The 23,371-nt window shown below is 38.0% G+C and overlaps 1 protein-coding gene across 3 annotated transcripts in view; it reads left to right on the top strand.

The window, feature by feature from the left end:
* ighmbp2 (immunoglobulin mu DNA binding protein 2) overlaps positions 1-23,371 on the top strand; it is an 87,863-nt gene that overhangs the window by 14,024 nt on the left and 50,468 nt on the right. For all 3 annotated transcript variants that reach the window (XM_039744821.1, XM_039744830.1, XM_039744840.1), the window contains exons 4-9: positions 3,595-3,790; positions 4,549-4,646; positions 5,011-5,174; positions 9,506-9,706; positions 10,329-10,476; positions 11,817-11,991. In XM_039744821.1, the coding sequence (XP_039600755.1) occupies positions 3,595-3,790; positions 4,549-4,646; positions 5,011-5,174; positions 9,506-9,706; positions 10,329-10,476; positions 11,817-11,991 (982 nt within the window). The remainder of the gene's footprint in view (positions 1-3,594; positions 3,791-4,548; positions 4,647-5,010; positions 5,175-9,505; positions 9,707-10,328; positions 10,477-11,816; positions 11,992-23,371) is intronic.

The following is a 23,371-nucleotide window of genomic DNA, read 5'->3' as shown; positions in this document are numbered from 1 at the left end:
GTCTGACAACGCAGTGGCACTGTGCAAGAAGGGCCAGAGCAATGTGTAAATATCCAGGGTACACTCGGGTCTTTTGATGCATCCAGGAAGCTGCTGTAAATGTTCTATCAGTCCATAGTAGAAAGTGTGTTGTTCTATGCTACAGTCTCCTGTGGAAGCAACTGCAACTTAAGTGCAATGCCTGAACAAACTTATCAGGAAAGCCTGCTCCATCCAAGGGCTATCCCTGGACACACTGAAAGTTGTTGTGGAAAAAAGGATTGTGGCACTATTGGATGCCATCATGTAAAATCCTCTCTGTCCTCTTCAGGAGGTGCTCTCTTGGAGCACTTTTAGTTACAGGCTCATTCCACTACCTCTAGGGGTCTTCTTTACCCACTGCTTTCAGGCAATTCAGTGCTTCCTTCAGACATACTCTTTAAGTTAATTTTGAAATATCAGCACAATATACTTTTATTGATTGGCTATATTATTGTCCTATGCTTCTGCTCTTGTATGCATCTAATTACCTCATAGGATTAATGGAGTTTGTCTAATCTAATCTAATGATTTGTTGATCCTGTCTTAACCAGTCTTCTTCAAAGTGTTTTTTATTATGAAATAGATTACCAACAGCCGTTCTCAATGACCTAATTTTTTAAATGTTTGATGTTCTGTATTATTTGCGTTTACATTTTTCTTTATCAGTGCACTTCTTGATTGTTTTGAATGATAAAAATGGTCCTTGATTTTGCCAAGTAGTAACTGATGGTGATTGATAGCATGAGCTCCCTTTTTATATTTTAGTTAAATTTGCTTAATGACTTTTTCCTCTCTGTTGTTTATTTCAGTTTTTCAAAATGAAGACAATGCACACCGTTTTCTGGCTGTTTGTACTTTCTGCTCAACATTTGACAATACACACACCTCCCCTCCTGTAAATCTCTCAGATGTTATCCTCCCCTGCATGTTGGCCTTGGATTCTAGCACCTGCATACATTGTTGATCTGCTCTAAACCACATATTTTTAAACAAGTACTATTCACAATAAAAATTAATCTCCAAGGGACTGAATAAAAAAGCTGTCCTTGATTGACCTTTAGAAAGAAAATATGTGTGAATTTATCAGTACACTTATGGAGTGGTTTTATGGGTTAGTTTTTCTCCTGATTAGTATAAATACTAATATAAAAATATTGGATACATATAGAATTTTGTGTAATACTGCCTTTTTTACATGTGAAATTATTTGGGGTATTACATATTTTATGATATAATATGTTAAAACATATTTCAGCTAAAGGAACGTAAAAACAACTCAAGTCAAGTTGGGGAGCATGCACTGGTACAGTGCGTTGCCGCACCCACTACACGACGAAACAACTCGGGGTCCTGGTTGGCAACCCCCCAGGCAGACACGCAGTCCAGTCCCACCCTCCAGAAATGACCCTCTATCTGCCGCATGTAATGTGGGCGACCCCTTGGCCTGGTCCAGCCACTCGGGCCCCCAACAATGAGGATCTTATGAGCTGGATCACCCAAGGAGAATCACGCCACATGGCCGTAGTGCTGTAACTGACACTCCCTCACAATGCAGGTAATGTGCCTCATTCACAACATAGTAAAACCAATGGTACCCAAGGATTTTCCGGAGAGACACAGTAACAAAGAACATAAAAACAACTCATATCTTTTTAGAACAGATTATTCAGCACTTCATATCTTATCACACATATACTATTCACTTAATGGTGTGGAAATTTACAATAGCAAGTTAATCATAGCATATCTTCATCAGTATCTCAACACAAATGAAAATACATCATATACTGGTATATACATTGTCCAGCAAATGTTTAAATATAGTGCCCCCGTTGCATCATTTAATCACCATGCTCTCTCCATATGGACTGTCTGACCTTTGGTGACTTCTTAGTCCTTATAGAGAGAGTGCATCTAACAGTGTTCTCCTTTCATGATCACTTAGCTCCCCTTAATTGGAATTTTTTGTTGCATGTGCTCATTCAAATGCTAAGGTCCCAAAGTCACCTAGCAGGCAAGGCCTAACCTCTCTGAATTTCAGCCCAATTGTCACATCTCCACTGACAGTTCTCTCTATCTTAGCTGTAAGTTCCCACACCTGAAATCTCTGTAAGTTAATTTAGAGTACAGTAAAAGTCACTTTATTTCAGTTCGGTTGAGCCACTGTAAACACTGTTGATTGATTGACTGGGCAAGCCTTTTACAAATATAGAACTCCTTCAACACAATACACATTAAAGAACAACCTGGAAAATTCTAAAAGCATTCATAGAATGCTGTGTTTAAAAATAATAAACAGTAAGAAAGGTAAAAAGACATGGATTCGTTACCCTGTAATACACTTCCTAACATATGTGCAAAATATACACTTTACCAGGTTCCATCTTTGCCATCTATTTCATATTAAATCACTCATTTACAAGTAACAGCTGGCACTAACCTTCCATAATCCTGTCAAAATTTCAAATCCTTCCATCATGTCTTTAATTGCTTAAACTTACAAGACACAGTTTCATCAGTCTTTCTGCCTTGAATTAGTCTAGTTCAGTGATTCTTAACCTTTTTTGAGTCATGGACCCCTTTGAGAATCTGATGAAAGCTATGGGAACCCCTTCCCCTTAAATATTCACATTAACAAAGCTTTGCATTCAATGAATATAATGTTCTTTATTTATCAAGATTTGATTGTCTCATACATATATGACATATATGACTTACACAAAGTATTATTAAACTGAAGTGAAGATGTAGTAATTTATGGATTAAAGGCCAGAGATCCACATGACCGCCTTCAACTAGTTCTTCCATGTGAAGCCTGAAAACCATGAGGACTGATTGAGATCATTTATGTTTGATAGAATGCCTAGAGGGGGCTGGGTGGTCTCAAGGCCTCAGAAATCCTGCAGATTTTATTATTGTTTATTTATTTTTTTTCTGTTTTCCTTGGCCATCTGGCCTTACTTTTATTAATTAGTGTTGCCTAATTTTATTTTTTATATTTTGTCTTTTTTCCTCTTTCTTCATCCTGTATAGCACTTTGAGCTACATCATTTGTATGAAAATGTGCTATATAAATAAATATTATTGTTGTAAACAATCTAAAAAAATCACTTCTTTTTATACAAAAAGTAATGGCCACTCATTATTACGAAATATAATCCTCTTGTGCAAATTAAAACAAATCTATTACTACTACGTTTTCTACCACCATCACTACTACTACTACTATCACCACATCTACTCTAAATCGACAGTACCGGGCTGTATAGTGAATATAATTGTTAATTTTTTTTTCTGACCTACACAGACCCCCTGAAACCCATCATGGACCTCAGGTTAAGAACTCCTGGTCTAGTTAATCTTACCTGCACTTTTTCTGATATAATGGACAGGATAATAAAGTTGCAGAGTATTCCAGAAGTGACTTCACAAGTGAATTACCTTCCTGTTTATGGTATTAATTAAGGGAATGTTATACATTTGAAATGAAAATGGATTTAAAGAGCAGAGCATATGTGTAAATTTTAGCTTTGTAGAAAGGTATATTGATATTATTTCTTTTAACTTCTTCAGGTGACATTCTGGGTCTGTACAGTTCAGAAGGAATTAGTCCATCCTTTCAGCTGGCCACAGGTGTGGTGACACGTGTCACTGTAAGCTCTATCTCTGTAGCATTTGATGAGTCCAGCGACAGTTTGGATTTGGACAGAGAAGGACCGTACAATCTTTTAAAGCTATCCAATGATGTGACCTACAAAAGAATAAAAAAGTAAGTTCTTTTTATTCTGTTATTCCAGAGGGTTTACTGATAGATGAAAGATACAAAGTACAAGATAAAATATGATGTCCTTGCTGGAAGTTGAACATAAACTTTATAATATATTTACTGCCCCACATACACAATAAGCACACCTCTTTTAAGATAACAAAAGACTTTGTGCCTTTGTACACCCAACCATTGAAACTGTACCTGAAATAAGATGTGGGTAACAGAGCAGCAGCAAGAAGACCTCTGGGAAAATGTTAAGGCAGACAGCAGAACTTACTACTTGGCCCTTCAAGTAGAGAATTGCCCCAATGGAAGTATTAAACCATGATGGTCATGAGGCCTTTTGCCCTGAACCCAAATGTTAACCCCGTGACAGCATGGTAATGGATATCAATTTGCAAAGAGTTGAAGGGACTTAAAAATTGTCAAGTAGTAGCTTCATTTCAAATGGAGAACTGGCCAGAAGTAGGAAAGATGTAGTGCACTGTCTCAAATTACTAAACTGCAAAATCTTCACAGAATAATTATGTTTGTTTCTTTCAGTAAGTTTACACATTTTCTGTCACACATTTTTTAAATACCTTATGCTGTGTTTTGTTTTCAGTTCACGTGCCTTCCTATGGGTGCTTGTTTTATGTTATCTACAGAGTTCTTTCTAGAAGCAACCAGCACTGAATTAAAATAATCACTGAACCAAATATATCAATCATCTTACAGTTAAGATGTCTCATGTTAAACTTTTTTTTTGGTCATTTTAGTGCTTTGAATTCGCTCAAACAGTACCATGGTGGCAATGCAGCTCATTTGATAGGAGTCCTCTTTGGATCTTCAGAGCCCAGTTTGTCACAAGACCAAAGTTAGTAGAGCTTTTAGTCTTTGTCTGATATTGTCTTGTATAATAAAAATGTAAACAAACCATTAATGAAACTGTCAAGACTTCTGGGTTAAATGTGGCATTACTTGATATGACACCATTTTTTTCTTATAATTAATTAATAACTTATGATTGTTTTTTACCTTATTGTATTTGCAAAAAATTTCTAGTACAGGAAAAGAGTTTCTAATCCACCTAAAGTGTGTTTGTTTTTAGTACTGTAACTTGTGTTTAAAATCAGGTCCACAAAGAACAGAAACCACAAGCATTATACTTCTGTTGCTGCAAACAGTGCAGTTCAAAATGATGCTTTATTCTGTTAAAACATGTCTCTCTTTTTATGTAGGACAATTGAACTTTTATAACAGCTCTTTGGATGAATCCCAGAAAGCAGCTGTTGAGTTTGCTATGTCCCAGAGAGAGCTTGCCATAATCCACGGACCACCTGGTACGGGAAAAACTACCACAGTGGTTGAGATTGTCCTGCAAGCTGTCAAAAAGGGCATGAAAGTAAGCAATTCTGTTTTGTGCTGTAAAGAGCAAAATCCAGAAAGAAAATGAATGTCTTAGCAGAAATTAAAATAATAGAAAAAAGGTACTGCAGCTTTTTACATTTTACATTTTTTGAGCTTCCTCAGCATGTTGGGCAGTGTAGTATTTTCAGCTGATGAAAGCAGCATGATGTAATTGTCTGCTTGCGGCCATATGAGAAATCTAGCAATTCTATGTAATACTCTTGCTTCTGTGCTACTTGTGTGGTTCTCATTAGTTCCATGCCATTAGAATAAAGCAGATAAAAAGATTTCCTTGTTTATTATTTTTTTTACATATATTTGTACAAAACTGTGAATTTCAATAAAAATGAATAAATTTGTTGTTATAGACTTAAATCTCCAGTATGGACACTCTGCATATACAGTATCTCAGAAAACATTTATTTTCAGGACTGAATTTAAAGCTGGAATTTTAAGTGCAGTACTTTTGCAAAAAGTGTTTGCACCTTTTAAATTTTTCCAAACACTGCTAGCATTATAGTGAAAATGTAATACTTTTGCATGTTATTCCAGTCTAAATTTGAATTGTAAATTTACATGGTCAAGAAGGAATATTTTAAAAGCAAAATTCAAGTACAGCATCTTAAAGCCAATAATTGAAATATACAGCTTGTTTTCAGACAGTGATTTTTTCCTGAGGCACCTTTTGCCACAATAACTGTCTGAAGTCTTTTGAGTTAGGCGACCACAGGCTTTGTGCAACAAAAATATTTTTTGAGACTGAGATAAGAATTTTAACTGGACCCCTCAGATATGTTTATGTTTGTATACTTGTGTTACTGCAATGTTTCCTTGGCATCATGTTTTCCTGAAACAGGAATATCGAACTTCAGCTGTCATGAATTGCTTGTGCCTGGTGATGAGAAGCATCACCTCATCTGATTTAGCTGCCATTACTTTACACTCTGAATATTGTATGTTTATGGTCATGGGTAGTGTTAGATTTGCACCACACTCTTCCTTGTTTTATTTTGCTTTTCTGGGTGGAGTAATTTAACTACCAGTTTTTATTTACCAATCCAAACCCTTTAATATAACCCATTAATCTTTGCAATTTTATAACTTTGCCTTCACCTTCTTTGAAATGACAGTTGAGTTCTAAACACATTGGAGGTTTACCCCAAAAAAGTGATTTATTACACATCTAAAGACTAAAAGGTGAGGTTTTACCCTAAAAATTTTAAATTTGTAAGAGGTACCAAATTGAGGGAGTAAGAATACTTTTGTATGCATCATATGCAGTTTTTTGCCTTAAAGATACAGTATATACTGAAATATAATGCATATTGTCTTTAAAGTAGGTCATCTTGATTAAGTAAGTTTTTAATGGAAACACATATTGGATTAGTTTTGTGTTATTATTAGCTCAGCAATAGGTGAAAACTTTATAAAAGGTCTGAATACTTTTGAAAGATATTATAGTGATAATGTAGACAGCTAAATATGTATAATAAATTCAGTTCTCATATGTCATGTGTATGTATGCTTAATTAAATAAACAAATTTTTTCAATGTATTTACAGTATTAATATAAAGCACACTACTGCTGCTATTGTATTTATTGATATTTATAGAGCTGTGTATATATTGTTTATTGCCTTTTTAAAATTCTTTCTAGTGGACAGTCTTGGAGTTTTGCTTTCACTACATATTCAACTGTGTATAGCTGTATGTGAAAATAAAATTTGATTTGATAATACAGGGTGAGCCAAGAAGAAGTACCACATTTCAAATATTTATTCTACAGAACTGTTACAAGATAAAATACATTTCATTACAACACATGAAAGGTTGTACAAAATAGATTTTTTTCACTGTGTTCATTAGCAATGTACTCTTCAATACGATTTCTGAACGCTCGCATGACTCATTTGGCCATTTCAAGTGGAATAGCGGTGATTTCATGGTGAATAGTGTCCTTGAGGACTTCAAGGTTTTGAGGTCGGTGTGTGTATACATTCGACTTTAGATAGCCCCACAAAAAGAGATCTCATGGAGCGAGATCAGGCGAACATGAAGGCCACCTTACATCACTGTGCAGGGAGATCAGCTTCCCTGGAAACATCTTACATAGATCAGCTTCCCTGGGAACAACTTGCATGGACATCTACGCGCGTATGAGCTATTGCTCCATCTTGTTGAAGTCAGACATACTGTACACCACATCCATTTCTTCCAGTTGGGGTCGCAAAAAGTTCTCTAGCATTTCAGTGTAACGTACTGAAGTGATGGTGACTGTTGCTCCCCCTTCCTCAAAAAAGTAAGGGCCTACAATGCCAAATTCTGCAACGGCACACCAAACTGTAACAAGCTTACTGTTAAGGGGTCTCTGAAAAAGTTCACGAGGTTGGTTTCAGTCCAGTAGCGAAAGTTTTATTTGCGCAACCATTCAAATGGATATGTGCCTCGTCGCTGCACGTGACGATGGCATTTTGATGAACGGTTTGCAGAATGTTCGCGCACACTTCTCTACGGCTCTCCCAGTCTTTCTCACCAAGTTCCTGCACTGCCATCATTTTGTTTGGATGGAAATTAAGGTCCTCATGCAAAATCCTCTTCATCCATCCATCCATTGTCCACCGCTTATCAAAGGTCGGGTCACGGGGGTAGCAGCCTAAGCAGGGAAGCCCAGACCTCCCTCTCCCCGGCCACCTCCTCCAGCTCCTCTTGGGGGACCCCCGAGGTGTTCCCAGGCCAGCCGGGAGATATCCCTTCAGTGTGTCCTGAGTCTGCACCGTGGCCTTCTTCCATTGGGACAAGCCCGGAACAACCCCCACCCCCCCCTGGGAGCCTGAACCACCTCAACTGACTCTCAATGTGGAGAAGCAGCGAACTCTACTCCGAGTCTCTCCCGGATAACTGAACTCCTCACCATATCTCTAAGGGAAAGTCCAGCCACCCTGCGGAGAAAACTCATTTTGGCTGCTTGTATGAACGATCTTGCTCTTTTGGTCACTACCCAAAGCTCATGGCCATAGGTGAGGGTAGGAACGTAGATCGACTGATAAATCGACAGCCTCGCCTTTTGGCTCAGCTCTCTCTTCACCACGACAGACCGTTGCAGAGCCTGCATTACTGCAGATGCCGCACCGATCCGTCTGTCATCCTCCCGCTCCATTCTTCCGTCACTTGTGATCAAGACCCCGAGATACTTGGAACTCCTCCACAGAAGCAGTAATGCTTTCCCAACCCGGAGAGAGCATTCCACCCTTTTCCGGCAGAGAACCATGGCCTCGGATTTAGAGGTGCTTACTCTCCTCCCTGCTGCTTCACACTCGGCTGTAAACCGCTCCAGTGAGACCTGGAGGTCACTGTTCGATGAAGCCAACAAAACCACGTCATCCGCAAATAGCTAAGATGAGATTCTGAGGTCACCGAACCAGACCCCCTCCGCTATTTGGCTGCGCCTAGAAATTCTGTCCATAAAACTTATGAACAGAATCGGTGACAAAGAGCAGCCCTGGCGAAATCCAACCTCAACAGGAAACAAGTTCGACTTATTACTGGCAATGTGAACCAAGCTCCTGCTCCTCCTGTACAGGGACTGAATGGCTCGTAACGACGAGCCTTGTACCCCGTACTCTTGGATGACCCCCACAGGATGCTCCGAGGGACGCGGTCGAATGTCTTCTCATGTTGGGAATGCCTAAGGCAGAAGCAGTTTTGCACGCTGAACGTCTAGGAGACTGCAAAATCGATGCCCTTACAGCTTGGATGTTTTCAGGCATTCGTACAGTCTGAGGACGGCATGGAGATTTTCTGTCCAACGTTCTACCCATCTGTCTTAATTTAGCCACCCACTGAAGAGTTGTTATCTGATTTGTGACACCATTAGGAGGAATGCTGAACTGCGTTCGGAAAGGCATATTGCGTAGTGATGATGGATTCATTGTTTTTGAAGAACACTTTGGCACCAAAAGTACAGTGCACACCGAACCAGGGCATGTTTCTGACTGAAAACTACAAGGAATTGCCTATCAAAGGACCCCCACCCCAACCCCCTTGACTGCCTCTACCTCGCGCAATGACCTTGAGAAATGTGGTACTTCATTTTGGCTCACCCTGTATAAGATAATATAAGCAGATACTAAAGACTAAGGAAATACAATAAAATGCTATAGAAGGACTAGGACTGAGCCAATGAGTGTTCCTAATTTGAAGATTCTACATTATTTTATTACTTTAATAATAGTAAGACCTATTCCTGTTAAAATCTTGTATTTCATTTTTTTTTACTGTAATAAAACCTGTTCCAATTAAAATCTTGTATTTTACCTCCACCCAAAGATTCTTTGTTGTGCCCCATCTAATGTGGCAGTGGACAACTTAGTTGAAAGGTTGGCAAAGAATAAAGTTAAGGTTTTACGTCTCGGGCACCCTGCTCGTCTCTTGGAGTCAATTCAGAAACATTGCTTGGATGCTGTACTTGCCCACAGTGATAGCACACAGATCATCAAGGACATTAGAACAGACATTGATCAAGCTTTTGTAAGTATGTAATTGATAAGATCACTAATGAAGATGCTGTTTATGAATGTAAATATTCTCTATATTTGTCCAGCTTTTTAAAACAATTGTACACAGCTTTATCAGAAGTCAATTCGAATGATATTTAGATTGCCATCAACAGTAAAAATGCTGCCAGGTCAGTTAATGGGTGTTTGAGTGTATAGAAGTGACCTCAACCTTTCATCCATTCCTGCTGTGCATTTTTAAAGATCTGCACTGGAAAAGCAGATTCAGGAGAAGGTGCACGTTAGAAATCAAAAAAATGTTTTTCTTACATATCAGATGCACATTTTGAAAGCTTTTATACTGTTTAAATGTTACATTGTGATACATGTCTTGTGCTAAATGCTTTATTAACAATAACAATTTTAAATGTGTTTGTAACTAGAAAATGAAAATTTGGTGTACTGTGCGGACCTGTGAAATGATTTGATTTACAATGTGTTCTTGTTATTGAAATTAGGATTATTTTGCTTGTTGTGTTTTTGATTAAGAATATCAAGTATTTCGTATCTTTAACAATGTCTTTCTTGGTATTGAGTTTTGAAAATATTTTGTTCTGATATTATAAAACCCGATTATGCCTGATTGTTTTATTTAGGCAAAAATGAAGAAGGTTCAGGTCAAATGTGAAAAAAGTCATTTGTATGGAGAGATTAAATCCTTACGGAAAGAACTAAGACAGAGAGAAGAGTCATCCATCACCCAGATCTTAAAGGGGGCAGATGTTATATTAGCTACAAATACTGGTGAGGTTCATGTATACATCTCTGTATTTCAAACATTTGTAAAAATAGAAGCAAAATAAAGTGTTCATATAATTTTAATTTATACAGTACATATTAAAAAAAATCATGGGGTGTCCCTTAACAACTATCAGGTTATACCGAATTGGTAACTGAAAATATTTAATTATCTGTTTCAATTGAGTAAGTAAATGATGATTTTGTGTGATATTTACAGCAGAAATATATATTGTAATTATAGTTACCTAGACTTTGCATACTACTGTGATAGAATTTGGCATTTGGGTTAATTTAAATTACCTAGAGAATTACAGCATTTCAGATTATGTGATTCAAAATCACAGCCCATGCCAGATTTAGCAGTCATCCGCCAATCTTCCAGCACACTCATGCTCGTCCATTTTTCTGACAGGCAGTAAGGTGTTGCCTAACAAAGTGGCGCTTTTTTACGAAGGCTTAACAGTTGCAGCGAGTTCAGCAGCAGTCTCTGCACTTTAATTCTTTTTACCATTCTGTTGTGGTATGTTAAATACTAGACCGCAGACAGATAAGGTTTTCTTCTGCCTGATGCAGCCAGCACTGTATAGCTGCAGTGCAAAGGGCTACTAGCTGTGGTGTCTTCAGCCATAGTCTCAGCTATAGTTTTGTGAGCTCTTCTTAAACAGCCCATCTCTCTGACTAACAAGAAAATCAACCTGTTATTTTATCCTGGCCAGTCAACATACTAGTTGTTCTTATTTGTTAGGTACATCACATTTAGTCAGTACTTATTTCTGTATAGTGCTGCATCTCAAAATAAGTAAGTGTTCTACTTCTGCCACATGGACTTTTCATAACTTGGGTGCTCCTTATGTTCACCAACATAAAAATATTGCAAATCGACATAACATTTTTCATGCTGAACATGTAAGGAATTGACCAAAACACCTGATGCAACTCTAGTCCCTTTAATTGCATTTGATTTTTTTTAATTTGCACTGTGTTTCAGTGTAAGGTTTCAGTGTATTTATTGTATACAAATAATACTTTTCAATGCACTTTGAAAGTTTGCATGCAAGGTGCTTCTTTGGCCATGCTGTTTGTGAAATATAATCATTATAATGTCAGTGGGTTCTCAAGTGTTGCAGGTGCTACATGATGGTAGACCCTTTTTGTATAAGTAAGTAAGGACTGTATGGATGATTTGCCTCTCAATCAAAACTAATGAATTATACCTAAGATTGAGTTTACTTTCCCAAAGTCAGTTGTGTAAGAGCTGGGTTGCTTAACCTGATGTTGAGTTATTTTAGACCCTTTTGTATTTCATAATTTGTCATAGTTGTTCATTCTGGCTCTCATTTTAGGTGCTTCTGATGATGGTCAATTGAAACTGCTTCCAGAAGATTACTTTGACCTAGTTGTAATTGATGAGTGTACCCAGGCGTTGGAGGGGAGCTGCTGGATTCCACTTCTGAAAGCACCAAAGTGCCTCTTAGCTGGAGATCACAAACAGCTTCCTCCTACCATCAAATCACACAAGTGAGTTATATTTTCCTGACTTCATATAGTTCAAAAACCCACTTAATATTTTCAATAAGGCAATGTCACATTAAAAACAGTTTATGTGACATGAAAAATAATGCAAAAAAGTATAAAATCATTCAGATGCTTAGACTGAAATAGTAGGCTATAAGCAATGGTCATCCCCATTGAATCTATCAATGTTACTATAGTTCACCAGACCTGTGCTAGCCCTAAACTTGCATATAAATTGTAAATTTTGGTTGGACAGTCAATCAATCAACATTTATTTATATAGCATATATTCATACAAAAAATGTAGCTCAAAGTGCTTTACAAAATGAATAGAAAAATAGAAGACACAATAAAAAATAAACATAAGTCAACATTAATTAACATAGAATAAGTAAGGTCCGATGGCCAGGGTGGACAGAAAAAACAAAAAAAACTCCAAAGCTGGAGAAAAAAAATAAAATCTGTAGGGGTTCCAGACCACGAGACCGCCCAGTACCCTCTGGGCAATCTACCTAACATAAGTCAAACAGTCCTCTTTGTATTTAGGGTTTTCATGGAAGGACCTGATGATGATGGTCACGTAGACTTCTGGCTTTCAGTCCATCAATGTTGGTGCATCATGATGCTTTGAGTAGGTGGTGGTGCAGGCCGCCACCACAAAGAAACCGGAAAAAGAAACAGAAGAGAGAGTTGGGGTCAGTATGGATTTTAGAGCCACTATGAATAGTTATTGTGATGAATTGAACATACAGAGTATCAGTATTAAGTTAAAGTGAAGTTATGAGAAGGCCATGTTAAACTAATGTGTTTTCAGCAGTGTTTTAAACTGCTCTACTGTATCAGCCTGGCGAATTCCTATTGGCAGGCTATTCCAGATTTTAGGTGCATAACAGCAGAAGGCCGCCTCACCACTTCTTTTAAGTTTAGCTTTTGGAATTATAAGGAGACACTCATTTGAAGATCTAAGGTTACGATTTGGAATATAATGTGTCAGGCATTCCGATATATACTCAGCAAAAAAAGAAACATCCCTTTTTCAGGACTGTGTATTTCAACAATAATGTTTTAAAAATCCAAATAACTTTACAGATCTTCATTGTAAAGGGTTTAAACAATGTTTTCCATGCATGTTCAATTAACCATAATCAATTAATTAACATGCACCTTGTGGAATTGTCGTTAAGACCTTAACAGCTTACAGAAAGTAGGCATTTAAGGTCACAGTTCTAAAAACGCAGGACACTAAAGAGACTTGTCTACCAACTGTGAAAAACACCCAAAGAAAGATGCCCAGGGTCCCTGCTCATCTGCGTGAACGTGCATTAGGCATGCTGCAGGGAGGCATGAGGACTGCTGATGTGGCTAGGGCAATAAATTGCCATGTCCGCACTGTGAGACGCCTAAGACGGCGCTACAGGGAGACAGGAAGGACAGCTGATCATCCTCGCAGTGGAAGAGCCCGGATCTCAATCCCATTGAGCACGTCTGGGACCTGTTGGATCGCAGGGTGAGGGCTAGGGCCATTCCCCCCAGAAATGTCCAGGAACTTGCAGGTGCCTTGGTGGAAGAGTGGGGTAACATCTCATAGCAAGAACTGACAAATCTGGTCCAGTCCATGAGGAGGAGATGCACTGCAGTACTTCAAGCAGCTGGTGGCCACACCAGATACTGACTGGTACTTTTGATTTTGAGCCTCCCTTCATTCAGGGACACATTGTGAAACATTTTTAGTTTATGTCTAATGGTGTTGACTCTTTTAGTGTTCATACAAATATTTACACATTAAGTTTACTGAAAGTAAAAACAGTTGAAAGTCAGAGGACGTTTCTTTTTTTGCTGAGTATATAAGATGGAGCGCGATTATTTAAGGCTTTATAAACCATAAGCAGTATTTTAAAGTCAATCCTGAATGACACAGGCAACCAGTGTAGTGACATCAAAACTGGAGAAATGTGTTCGGATTTTCTTTTCCCAGTTAAGATTCTAGCAGCTGCATTCTGCATTCGTTGCAAGTGATTTATGTCTTTTTTGTGTAGTCCTGAGAGGAGTGCGTTACAGTAATCTAGTCTACTGAAAACAAAAGCGTGAATTAATTTCTCAGCATCTTTCAATGATATAAGAGGTCTAACTTTTGCTATGTTTCTTAAGTGAAAAAATGCTGTCCTAGTGGTCTGATGAATATGCGATTTAAAATTCAGATTACAGTCAACGGTTACCCCTAAGTTTTTTACTTCCGTCTTAACTTGTAATCCTAGTGCATCAAGTTTATTTCTGATAATCTCATTGAATCCATTATTGCCAATTACTAAGATTTCAGTTTTCTCTTTATTTAGTTTGAGAAAATTACTATTCATCCATTCAGAAATACCAGTAAGACATTGTGTTAGTGAATCGAAAGAGTCGGAGTCTTCAGGTGCTATTGATAAGTACAGCTGTGTGTCATCAGCATAGCTGTGGTAGCTCACGTTGTAACCTGAGATAATCTGACCTAACAGAAGCATGTAGATTGAGAATAACAGCGGACCCAGGATAGAGCCTTGTGGAACACCATATAGAATAACATGTGTCTTTGAGATGTGAATACCACAACTCACAAAGAATTTTCTACCTGCCAGGTAGGATTCAAACCAATTTAAGACACTGCCAGAGAGGCCCACCCATTGACTAAGGCGATTTCTAAGAATATTGTGATCAATGGTGTCAAATGCGGCACTCAGATTGAAGAGGATGAGAACAGATAAATGGCCTCTGTCTGCATTTACCCGCAAGTCATTTACTACTTTAACGAGTGCAGTTTCTGTGCTGTGATTTTTTCTGAAACCTGACTGAAATTTATCAAGAATAGCATGTTTATTGAGGTGGTCATTTAATTGCAAAATGACTGCCTGCTCTAGAATTTTACTTAAGAAGGGCAGGTTGGAGATGGGTCTAAAATTTTCAGAGGCAGAGGGGTCGAGATTATGTTTCTTAAGTAGGGGTTTAACTACAGCAGTCTTAAGACAGTCTGGAAAGACCCCCGTATCTAATGACAAATTAAATATGTCCAGAATATTGTAAATTAGCGCGTCTGATATTTCTTTGAAAAACCTGGTTGGTATTGGGTCAAGGACGCAGGTGGAGGGTTTCAGTTGAGAGATTATACTATGTAATTCAGGTAAATCTATCCTGGTAAAAGCATTTAATTTGTTTATAATGGAGTACCGGGGCTTTGGAAGTAAGTAAGTAAGTAAGTGTAATGGTCAGGTAACTTTTTAATATTGTAGTCTAATTCAAATAAGGTTTATTCTACAATCCCAAGTTATATAGTTTTATTATTAAAATCCCTAGAGTTATAAATATTTATGTCTCATAGTAGGGCATACTTAAGAATATGTGATATTCTACAACTTTCCACATCATTTACTGTACTCTCTTTTTTTTTTTTTTCGTGTTGCTTTCACAATAGTGACGTGCTGTATGTACACAAGGGGGAAGTAAAGAGTCATAAGTGAAAAATGTTTGGTTCCTTAGAATACATACAGAAAAAAAGCCAGGAGATAAAATGAAATGTGTGGTATTGAAAATATGTAAATGCCTGAGCAATATCTAAAAATGCTTCTGCTAAAAAAATCAATAAAATAATATCTGAATGATTACCCTTTGCACAGCAGACAATCTTCTAGTTGGCTCTGTTCATTAGAGATTTGCATATGGAAATGCAAGTTGTGCCGTTGTTTAGGTTGTAATGAAAACAGAAAAACTGTTGTTAAACACATCTTAAAGTTGGTGACAGCAATTGAAGTCACAAAAGTTATTCAAATGTGCAGTTGCTTACGTGATTGTCATGTATTTAAAAATATATTTTAAATACAGTGGTGTGAAAAAATATTTGCCCCCTTCCTGATTTCTTATTCTTTTGCGTGTTTGTCACACAAAATGTTTCTGATCATCAAACACATTTAACCATTAGTCAAATATAACACAAGTAAATACAAAATGCAGTTTTTAAATGATGGTTTTTAATATCTAGGGAGAAAAAAAATCCAAACCTACATGGCCCTGTGTGAAAAGGTAATCGCCCCCTTGTTAAAAATTAACCTAACTGTGGTGTATCACACCTGAGTTCAATTTCTGTAGCCACCCCCAGGCCTGATTACTGCCACACCTGTTTCAATCAAGAAATCACTTAAATAGGAGCTGCCTGACACAGAGAAGTAGACCAAAAGCACCTCAAAAGCTAGACATCATGCCAAGATCCAAAGAAATTCAGGAACAAATGAGAACAGAAGTAATTGAGATCTATCAGTCTGGTAAAGGTTATAAAGCCATTTCTAAAGCTTTGGGACTCCAGCGAACCACAGTGAGAGCCATTATCCACAAATGGCAAAAACATGGAACAGTGGTGAACCTTCCCAGGAGTGGCCGGCCGACCAAAATTACCCCAAGAGCGCAGAGACGACTCATCCGAGAGGTCACAAAAGACCCCAGGACAACGTCTAAAGAACTGCACGCCTCACTTGCCTCAATTAAGGTCAGTGTTCACGACTCCACCATAAGAAAGAGACTGGGCAAAAACGGCCTGCATGGCAGATTTGCAAGACGCAATCCACTGATAAGCAAAACTAACATTACGGCTCGTCTCAATTTTGCTAAGAAACAGCTCAATGATTGCCAAGACTTTTGGTAAAATACCTTGTGGACTGATGAGACAAAAGTTGAACTTTTTGGAAGGCAAATGTCCCGTTACATCTGGAGTAAAAGGAACACAGCATTTCAGAAAAAGAACATCATACCAACAGTAAAATATGGTGGTGGTTCTGTGATGGTCTGGGGTTGTTTTGCTGCTTCAGGACCTGGAAGGCTTGCTGTGATAGATGGAACCATGAATTCTACTGTCTATCAAAAAATCCTGAAGGAGAATGTCCGGCCATCTGTTCGTCAACTCAAGCTGAAGCGATCTTGGGTGCTGCAACAGGACAATGACCCAAAACACACCAGCAAATCCACCTCTGAATGGCTGAAGAAAAACAAAATGAAGACTTTGGAGTGGCCTAGTCAAAGTCCTGACCTGAATCCAATTGAGATGCTATGGCATGACCTTAAAAAGGCGGTTCATGCTAGAAAACCCTCAAATAAAGCTGAATTACAACAATTCTGCAAAGATGAGTGGGCCAAAATTCCTCCAGAGCGCTGTAAAAGACTCATTGCAAGTTATCGCAAATGCTTGATTGCAGTTATTGCTGCTAAGGATGGCCCAACCAGTTATTAGGTTCAGGGGGCAATTACTTTTTCACACAGGGCCATGTAGGTTTGGATTTTTTTTTCTCCCTAAATAATAAAAACCATCATTTAAAAACTACATTTTGTGTTTACTTGTGTTATATTTGACTAATGGTTAAATGTGTTTGATGATCAGAAACATTTTGTGTGACAAACATGCAAAAGAATAAGAAATCAGGAAGGGTGCAAATAGTTTTTCACACCACTGTATCTGTGACACTGTTTGTCTTCTTTATGTACAGTATATGCTCCTTTCAGGTTACTTATCAGTACTACCATTTCTGCAAATGCAAATAATGCTTACCATATTGTTCATTAGGACTGGCATCCACACCTGTCTTTCTCCAGGCAGTAATGTTTAATATCAAAATTTTACAATATACATGAATACCTTTTCCAAAAAAACAAACATTCTTTTCATTTTAAGCTGCTTCTTACAATTTTTTTTCTTTCTATGTCAAACAGAAATCTCTGTGTACCAGATTACCTCTTCAATGCTTGACCCCTATCAGTCCGTTCTGATTCCAGAGAATTTAATATAACCGTCCAATCCAGCAACAGTCAGGCAGGCACTTCTTGACATCTTCGCCTCTACTTTCACAGCTGGTACAGCTGGTTGGGAATATGGTGTGAAAAACTAATTTGAGGAAGGCTGTAAAGAAGATATTTTGGCAAACTTAACAGTTGATACCAATTTGTGCATTGATAAAATTGAAAGTCAGTACATTTTCAGAGAAAGGCAGGCATAGTTAGTATGTACATTAAGCAGTTGATTTTTTGTTTTGTATTGTATTGATCACTGTGACAATTACTTGCAATCACTTACTTTACAGGTTGGACTCTTAATAAACAAGTTCGTAATAATATGTTAACTGCAGTGAATGCCTTCTGTTAGAATTCATTTTTTTAGTTCAGTATACAGTATTGATGAGCAATATGTTGACGTTTTCTATTCAGTTTGATTTTTAGAAGAACATTCTGCAACAGCCAATATCTCAGTGTCCTTCTTCTTACAGTTAAATAAAATCTGCAAAGTCTCTACCAATCTTTGTAATTGTGACAGCCTCAACTCCACCAACATTGCCTAGTGGTTGCACTGAAAGTGAGAAGAAAAATGATGCAAGGGTTGGAAAAGGATGACTTTAGAATAGAAGCAGTAGTATTAGCCATGTTATTTGGAAACAGTTTGGTTTTATTCAGGATGACAGTGCAAAGGCAAGTGAGAAAATGTACACATGATGTAACATTCAGTTGCATTCAAGGTCTTAGTTAATTATTTGAAAGTTAGAACATTTTCATTTTTTATTTTACTTAATCAAAGGCATAATTATCACATTTTTCATTATTAAATGTTAAGAATGAGGCATATTCAAAGTAAAATTTACAGTAGAATGTAATCATATGTATTGCTAGCATTTTAAAATTTTACATAGGTAAAGGTTTGTATTAGGTGAAATTTCTTATGCAGACATCAAGCGATGCAAAGATTGCATCGATTGATGTACTACTGTTAGTTGCTGTGGTCTGGAAGGTCTCCTAAATGGATTATTTTTGAAAGAAGCACCCAATGAAGAGTTGAATGTATATTGAAGTCTTACTGTAAAATTGTTTGTAGTGTGACATATGGCAGGTACTGGCTAAATGTTTTCTCACTCCATGCTTGTAGAGCCACACGCAGGGATCTCCTTTCTTTTTCAATGGCTTTTCAGATAAGTTAACTCAGTATCTGTAATGACAGTAGTTTTTTTTTTTTTTTTACTTTTACAGTTGTGAGGTAACAGAAAAAGTGAGTTGGTGTGCAGTCACTGTGCAAGTCACTGACAATATAGTGTGTTCCCTCCTAGTTGGACATATAAATCAAGAAAATATACAAGTTGAAATGACCTCTCTGAAGATAAATTGGAAACAGTAAATTAATCAGTAACTGGCGTCATACAGAATGTTTCTCTGTGTTAACACAGATGATTTATAAAATTCAACAAAGGTTTTTAAATAGGAGACTATCAAATTTAATTGAACCTTTCAAGTTTTAACCAAAGTTTTTTGGAGAATAAGTGTACTAAATTTCAATAAAACTGGTTAATTGAGACCAAGTGTTTTCATGCAAGCAGACAGAGAGTCAAAACAGAAATGGTGACAACAATAGGTGCTTTCAGCATATTAGGAAAATTCACCTAAAAAAGAGCATCATCACCGTCCTCACTGGCAGCTTATGCTGAAAACAGAGCTATGATATGTACCAAGCTAAAAGCAGTGCTCATCCACTTCCTTGTCATTTACTCAGTGAAGGGTTATAACACCTTGAAATGGTTCAGCTTATTGTGGCAACACTTCATACAGTATGTACATAAATGCCGTAATATTATATTTAAAGCTCACTTAATCCAATTCTGAATCAAGGGAGGTTAGGCACATGTTGTTAAAGCTAGAACCAGTCTTGAACCTAAATGCTCTTTGGAGATGTAGGAAAAAAATCTTAAACTACCTAAAAGACCGGTATCAAAATAATACATGAACACAGACATGGGGAGAACACATTCCACTTGAACAAGGCTCAGACACAGAATCTGAGCTCAGTACATAGACATTGTATAGTATTTATATTAATTTGTAATAGTAAAAGAACAGTCAAGGAGGAATTGAAATGCATCAGGAATAGTAAAGGGTAATTAAAAATACAGAGAGTGAAATGGCAGATGCGCTAAACTTTTCTTTTTCTGTGGACTTCTGATATGAAAAAGTGGATAACCTCCAAGCATCCCAGCGATAAAAGAGACAACTAAGTAGGTACTGAGAGATTTGGAAATTTTAGAAGTAAAAGTGTGAACGTTATTCAACCATCGTGAAAGCACTTCATATGATGTGTCACAAAATTGACCACAAGACATAGCAAGGTTTGGGGCAGTCACCCGTATAATTGGTATCCTGGCTGCAAAAATGTTACACAGCACTGATGTGCAGAAAACCGAATCCAAAACAGAACTGAGGGAATAGGGAAAAGACGGAGGCTTTGAAAGGGGAAGACAGGAAGTGAAGTCAAAGGGGTCGGGCTTATAAGGGTCTTCAGCTATAGGCTCGAGTCCGGATGTGACATCGCAGGGGCCGGAACCAGCAAGGTCTTCTTCCATAGGCTCGGACCCGGAAGTGATGTCAAGAGGGCCAGGTGGAATCTCCCGTGAATGGTCTGCAGGAGTAAGAGAAAAAGAGTCACTGCACTCTGCCACATCCCGTTCTGATTCAGAATTGCCCTTACCCAAGCCCTTTAGCTGCCTCCCATGTGCATGTGTGTGACAGATGGTACATATAAGAGAGAGACAAAAATAATAAATAAATATCACAGCACTTCCTCTTTCTGTTTTATCATATTCACAGAGTATTAGAAAAAAATGTTTTGTGACATTGCATGACATAAAATGTTAAAAAAAACATAATTTTTTTTAAAATAAATGTAACAATTATTTTAGTAATTTTTCTTGCTTGAACACACTGGATATCCTAATCTGGAAGGGATTCCTTTACTCTGGAGATTTTTCTACTTTAAAGCACAATTTCATACATCTATTCACCACTCTCCAATGATCCTGCACCAGGGGTGTCCACAACATGCCATGTGAAACTTCTACACTGTTGGTTGTCTTGTTTGCTCTGCTGTAATATTGTTTTGTTCACCCATTACAGATGAATGCAATCTCCACATGAAGCATGCCTCCAGCTTAATAAGTGGATTTTGTCAGAAGCTGTTTTGGCAGTGTTCCACATAAGCTGTAGTTTTATTTGATGCTAATAGCAGCTCTACAACAGAAGGACCTCAGAAAATTCAATTTTATTTATTTTTTCTATCTTTTTCTAGCAAATATTTTCAAAACCTTTTGATTGTACTTCTTAAAATACTGTAAATTTTGCAATTCTATCTTTTAAGAACCTAAGGTGTGTGTGAATATATTATATATATATATATATACTAGCCATGTGCGCCCAACTACGTTGCACGTATTAAAGTTGTCTGTGAAGGGCTTCCTGTTTAAACGCGGCTGCCAGTCGTGAACTGGGCTTTTCGTCGCACAGCATTATGATTTTTTATAAGGGAAACAAAATTACAAAAGAAAACCCTTGGACATTGATTCGATAGGAACGGCCTACTCGGAATCACTGTCCGAATAGTAATTATGTGGTGGTGTAGGAGCATTTCTGCTTCTGTCCGTTCACAGTCAGAGTCGTGAAAACGAGACAATCATTTCCTCTCACGATGTCTTCTCAACCTTTCTCCTATCTCGCAGGTTGCTTTGTGGCAATCCAACGAGTAAGGCAATATAGACGGAGGAATGGTTATAAAAGGGGGACATATAGGTATCCAGGCTCTTTAAAGCATAAATAGGGATCACTTCACTGACATGTGAGCAAGCCACGGTTCAACTGAGAGACGCGCAGCACTCGCTGGCTACAACATAACAATAATAATTTCTGGAATGTGCTGTTACGTTGTCATTCATTTTACCCACTGTCCTTCTTTCATTCATATGTTGCGTAGGCACATACCTTTTATCTTCGGCTATCTTATTCTCTAACCAGGCCTCAGGAGCTAACCAGAGTGACACTGTCCACCACCCCTTTCGTTATTCCGGCACATTGTTGACATTCGTGAGTAACAACAACGTACTAAACTGGTAAGTGGTCTACGCATGCGTTGAATTCGCGGACAAACGAAGATCTCTTTAGTTAATTTAAAGCACAACAATTTGTTTAGTTTGAATGTCTGTGTTTTGAGGTGTGACTGGAGTACTACAGTCTTCAGTAGTATAAGCCTGGAGGAGATTCTTAATGCAATGCCTATGTTTTAGTCGTCTCTCTACTGCCATCTAGTGCTTCTTCTTCTAATTCATTCGCGGACAAACAAAGATCAAGATCCAAATGAAAATTATATAAATAGATAAATACAGTACATCCAGAAAGTATTCACAGCGCATCACTTTTTCCACATTTTGTTATGTTACAGCCTTATTCCAAAATGGATTAAATTCATTTTGTTCATCACACAATTCTACACACAATATCCCGTAATGACAACGTGAAAAAGTTTGAGGTTTTTGCCAATTTATTAAAAATAAAAAAAACTGAGAAATCACATGTACATAAGTATTCACAGCCTTTGCTCAATACTTTGTTGATGCACCTTTGGCAGCAATTACAGCCTCAAGTCTTTTTGAATATGATGCCACAAGCTTGGCACACCTATATTTGGCCAATTTTGCCCATTCCTGTTTGCAGCACCTCTCAAGCTCCATCAGGTTGCATGGGAAGCGTTGATGCACAACCATTTTAAGATCTCTCCAGAGATATTCAATCGGATTCATGTCTGGGCTCTGGCTGGGCCACTCAAGGACATTCACAGAGTTGTCCTGAAGCCACTCCTTTGATATCTTGGCTGTGTTCTTAGGGTCGTTGTCCTGCTGAAAGATGAACCGTCGCCCCAGTCTGAGGTCAAGAACACTCTGGAGCAGGTTTTCATCTAGGATGTCTCTGTACATTACTGCAGTCATTTTTCCCTTTATCCTGACTATTCTCCCAGTTCCTGCCGCTGACAAACATCCCCACAGCATGATGCTGCCACCACCACGCTTCACTGTAGGGATGGTATTGGCCTGGTGTTGAGCAGTGCCTGGTTTCCTCCAAATGTGACGCCTGGCATTCACACCAAAGAGTTCAATCTTTGTCTCATCAGACAAGAGAATTTTGTTTCTCATGGTCTGAGAGTACTTCAGGTGCCTTTTGGCAAACTCCAGGCGGGCTGCCATGTACCTTTTACTAAGGAGTGGCTTCCATCTGGCCACTCTACCATACAGGCCTGATTGGTGTACATACATACATACACACACACATACTAGCCAAGGTACCTGTCGAAGAGTGATAATAGAATAATTAAAAAATAATCCCTTGCCCTATCTGTACCTTCAGCGTCTTTCCTCTGTATTTGGGTTTGTGAACCTTTCTTAACAGAGATCCTCCTCTCAAGCGCATTCACATAAAGACTGCTTTTCAGATGCTGTCATTATTTTCAAGGCACTTTTCTTACTTCCTATTCGTTTTTTTATATGCCGTGTTTAAATGCAGCTCTTTCAGCAAGCCT

Source organism: Polypterus senegalus, chromosome 1 (genome assembly GCF_016835505.1).
Source record: "Polypterus senegalus isolate Bchr_013 chromosome 1, ASM1683550v1, whole genome shotgun sequence".
In the NCBI taxonomy this organism is placed as follows: Eukaryota; Metazoa; Chordata; class Cladistia; order Polypteriformes; family Polypteridae; genus Polypterus; species Polypterus senegalus.
This window is presented reverse-complemented; position numbering and strand designations above follow the sequence as displayed.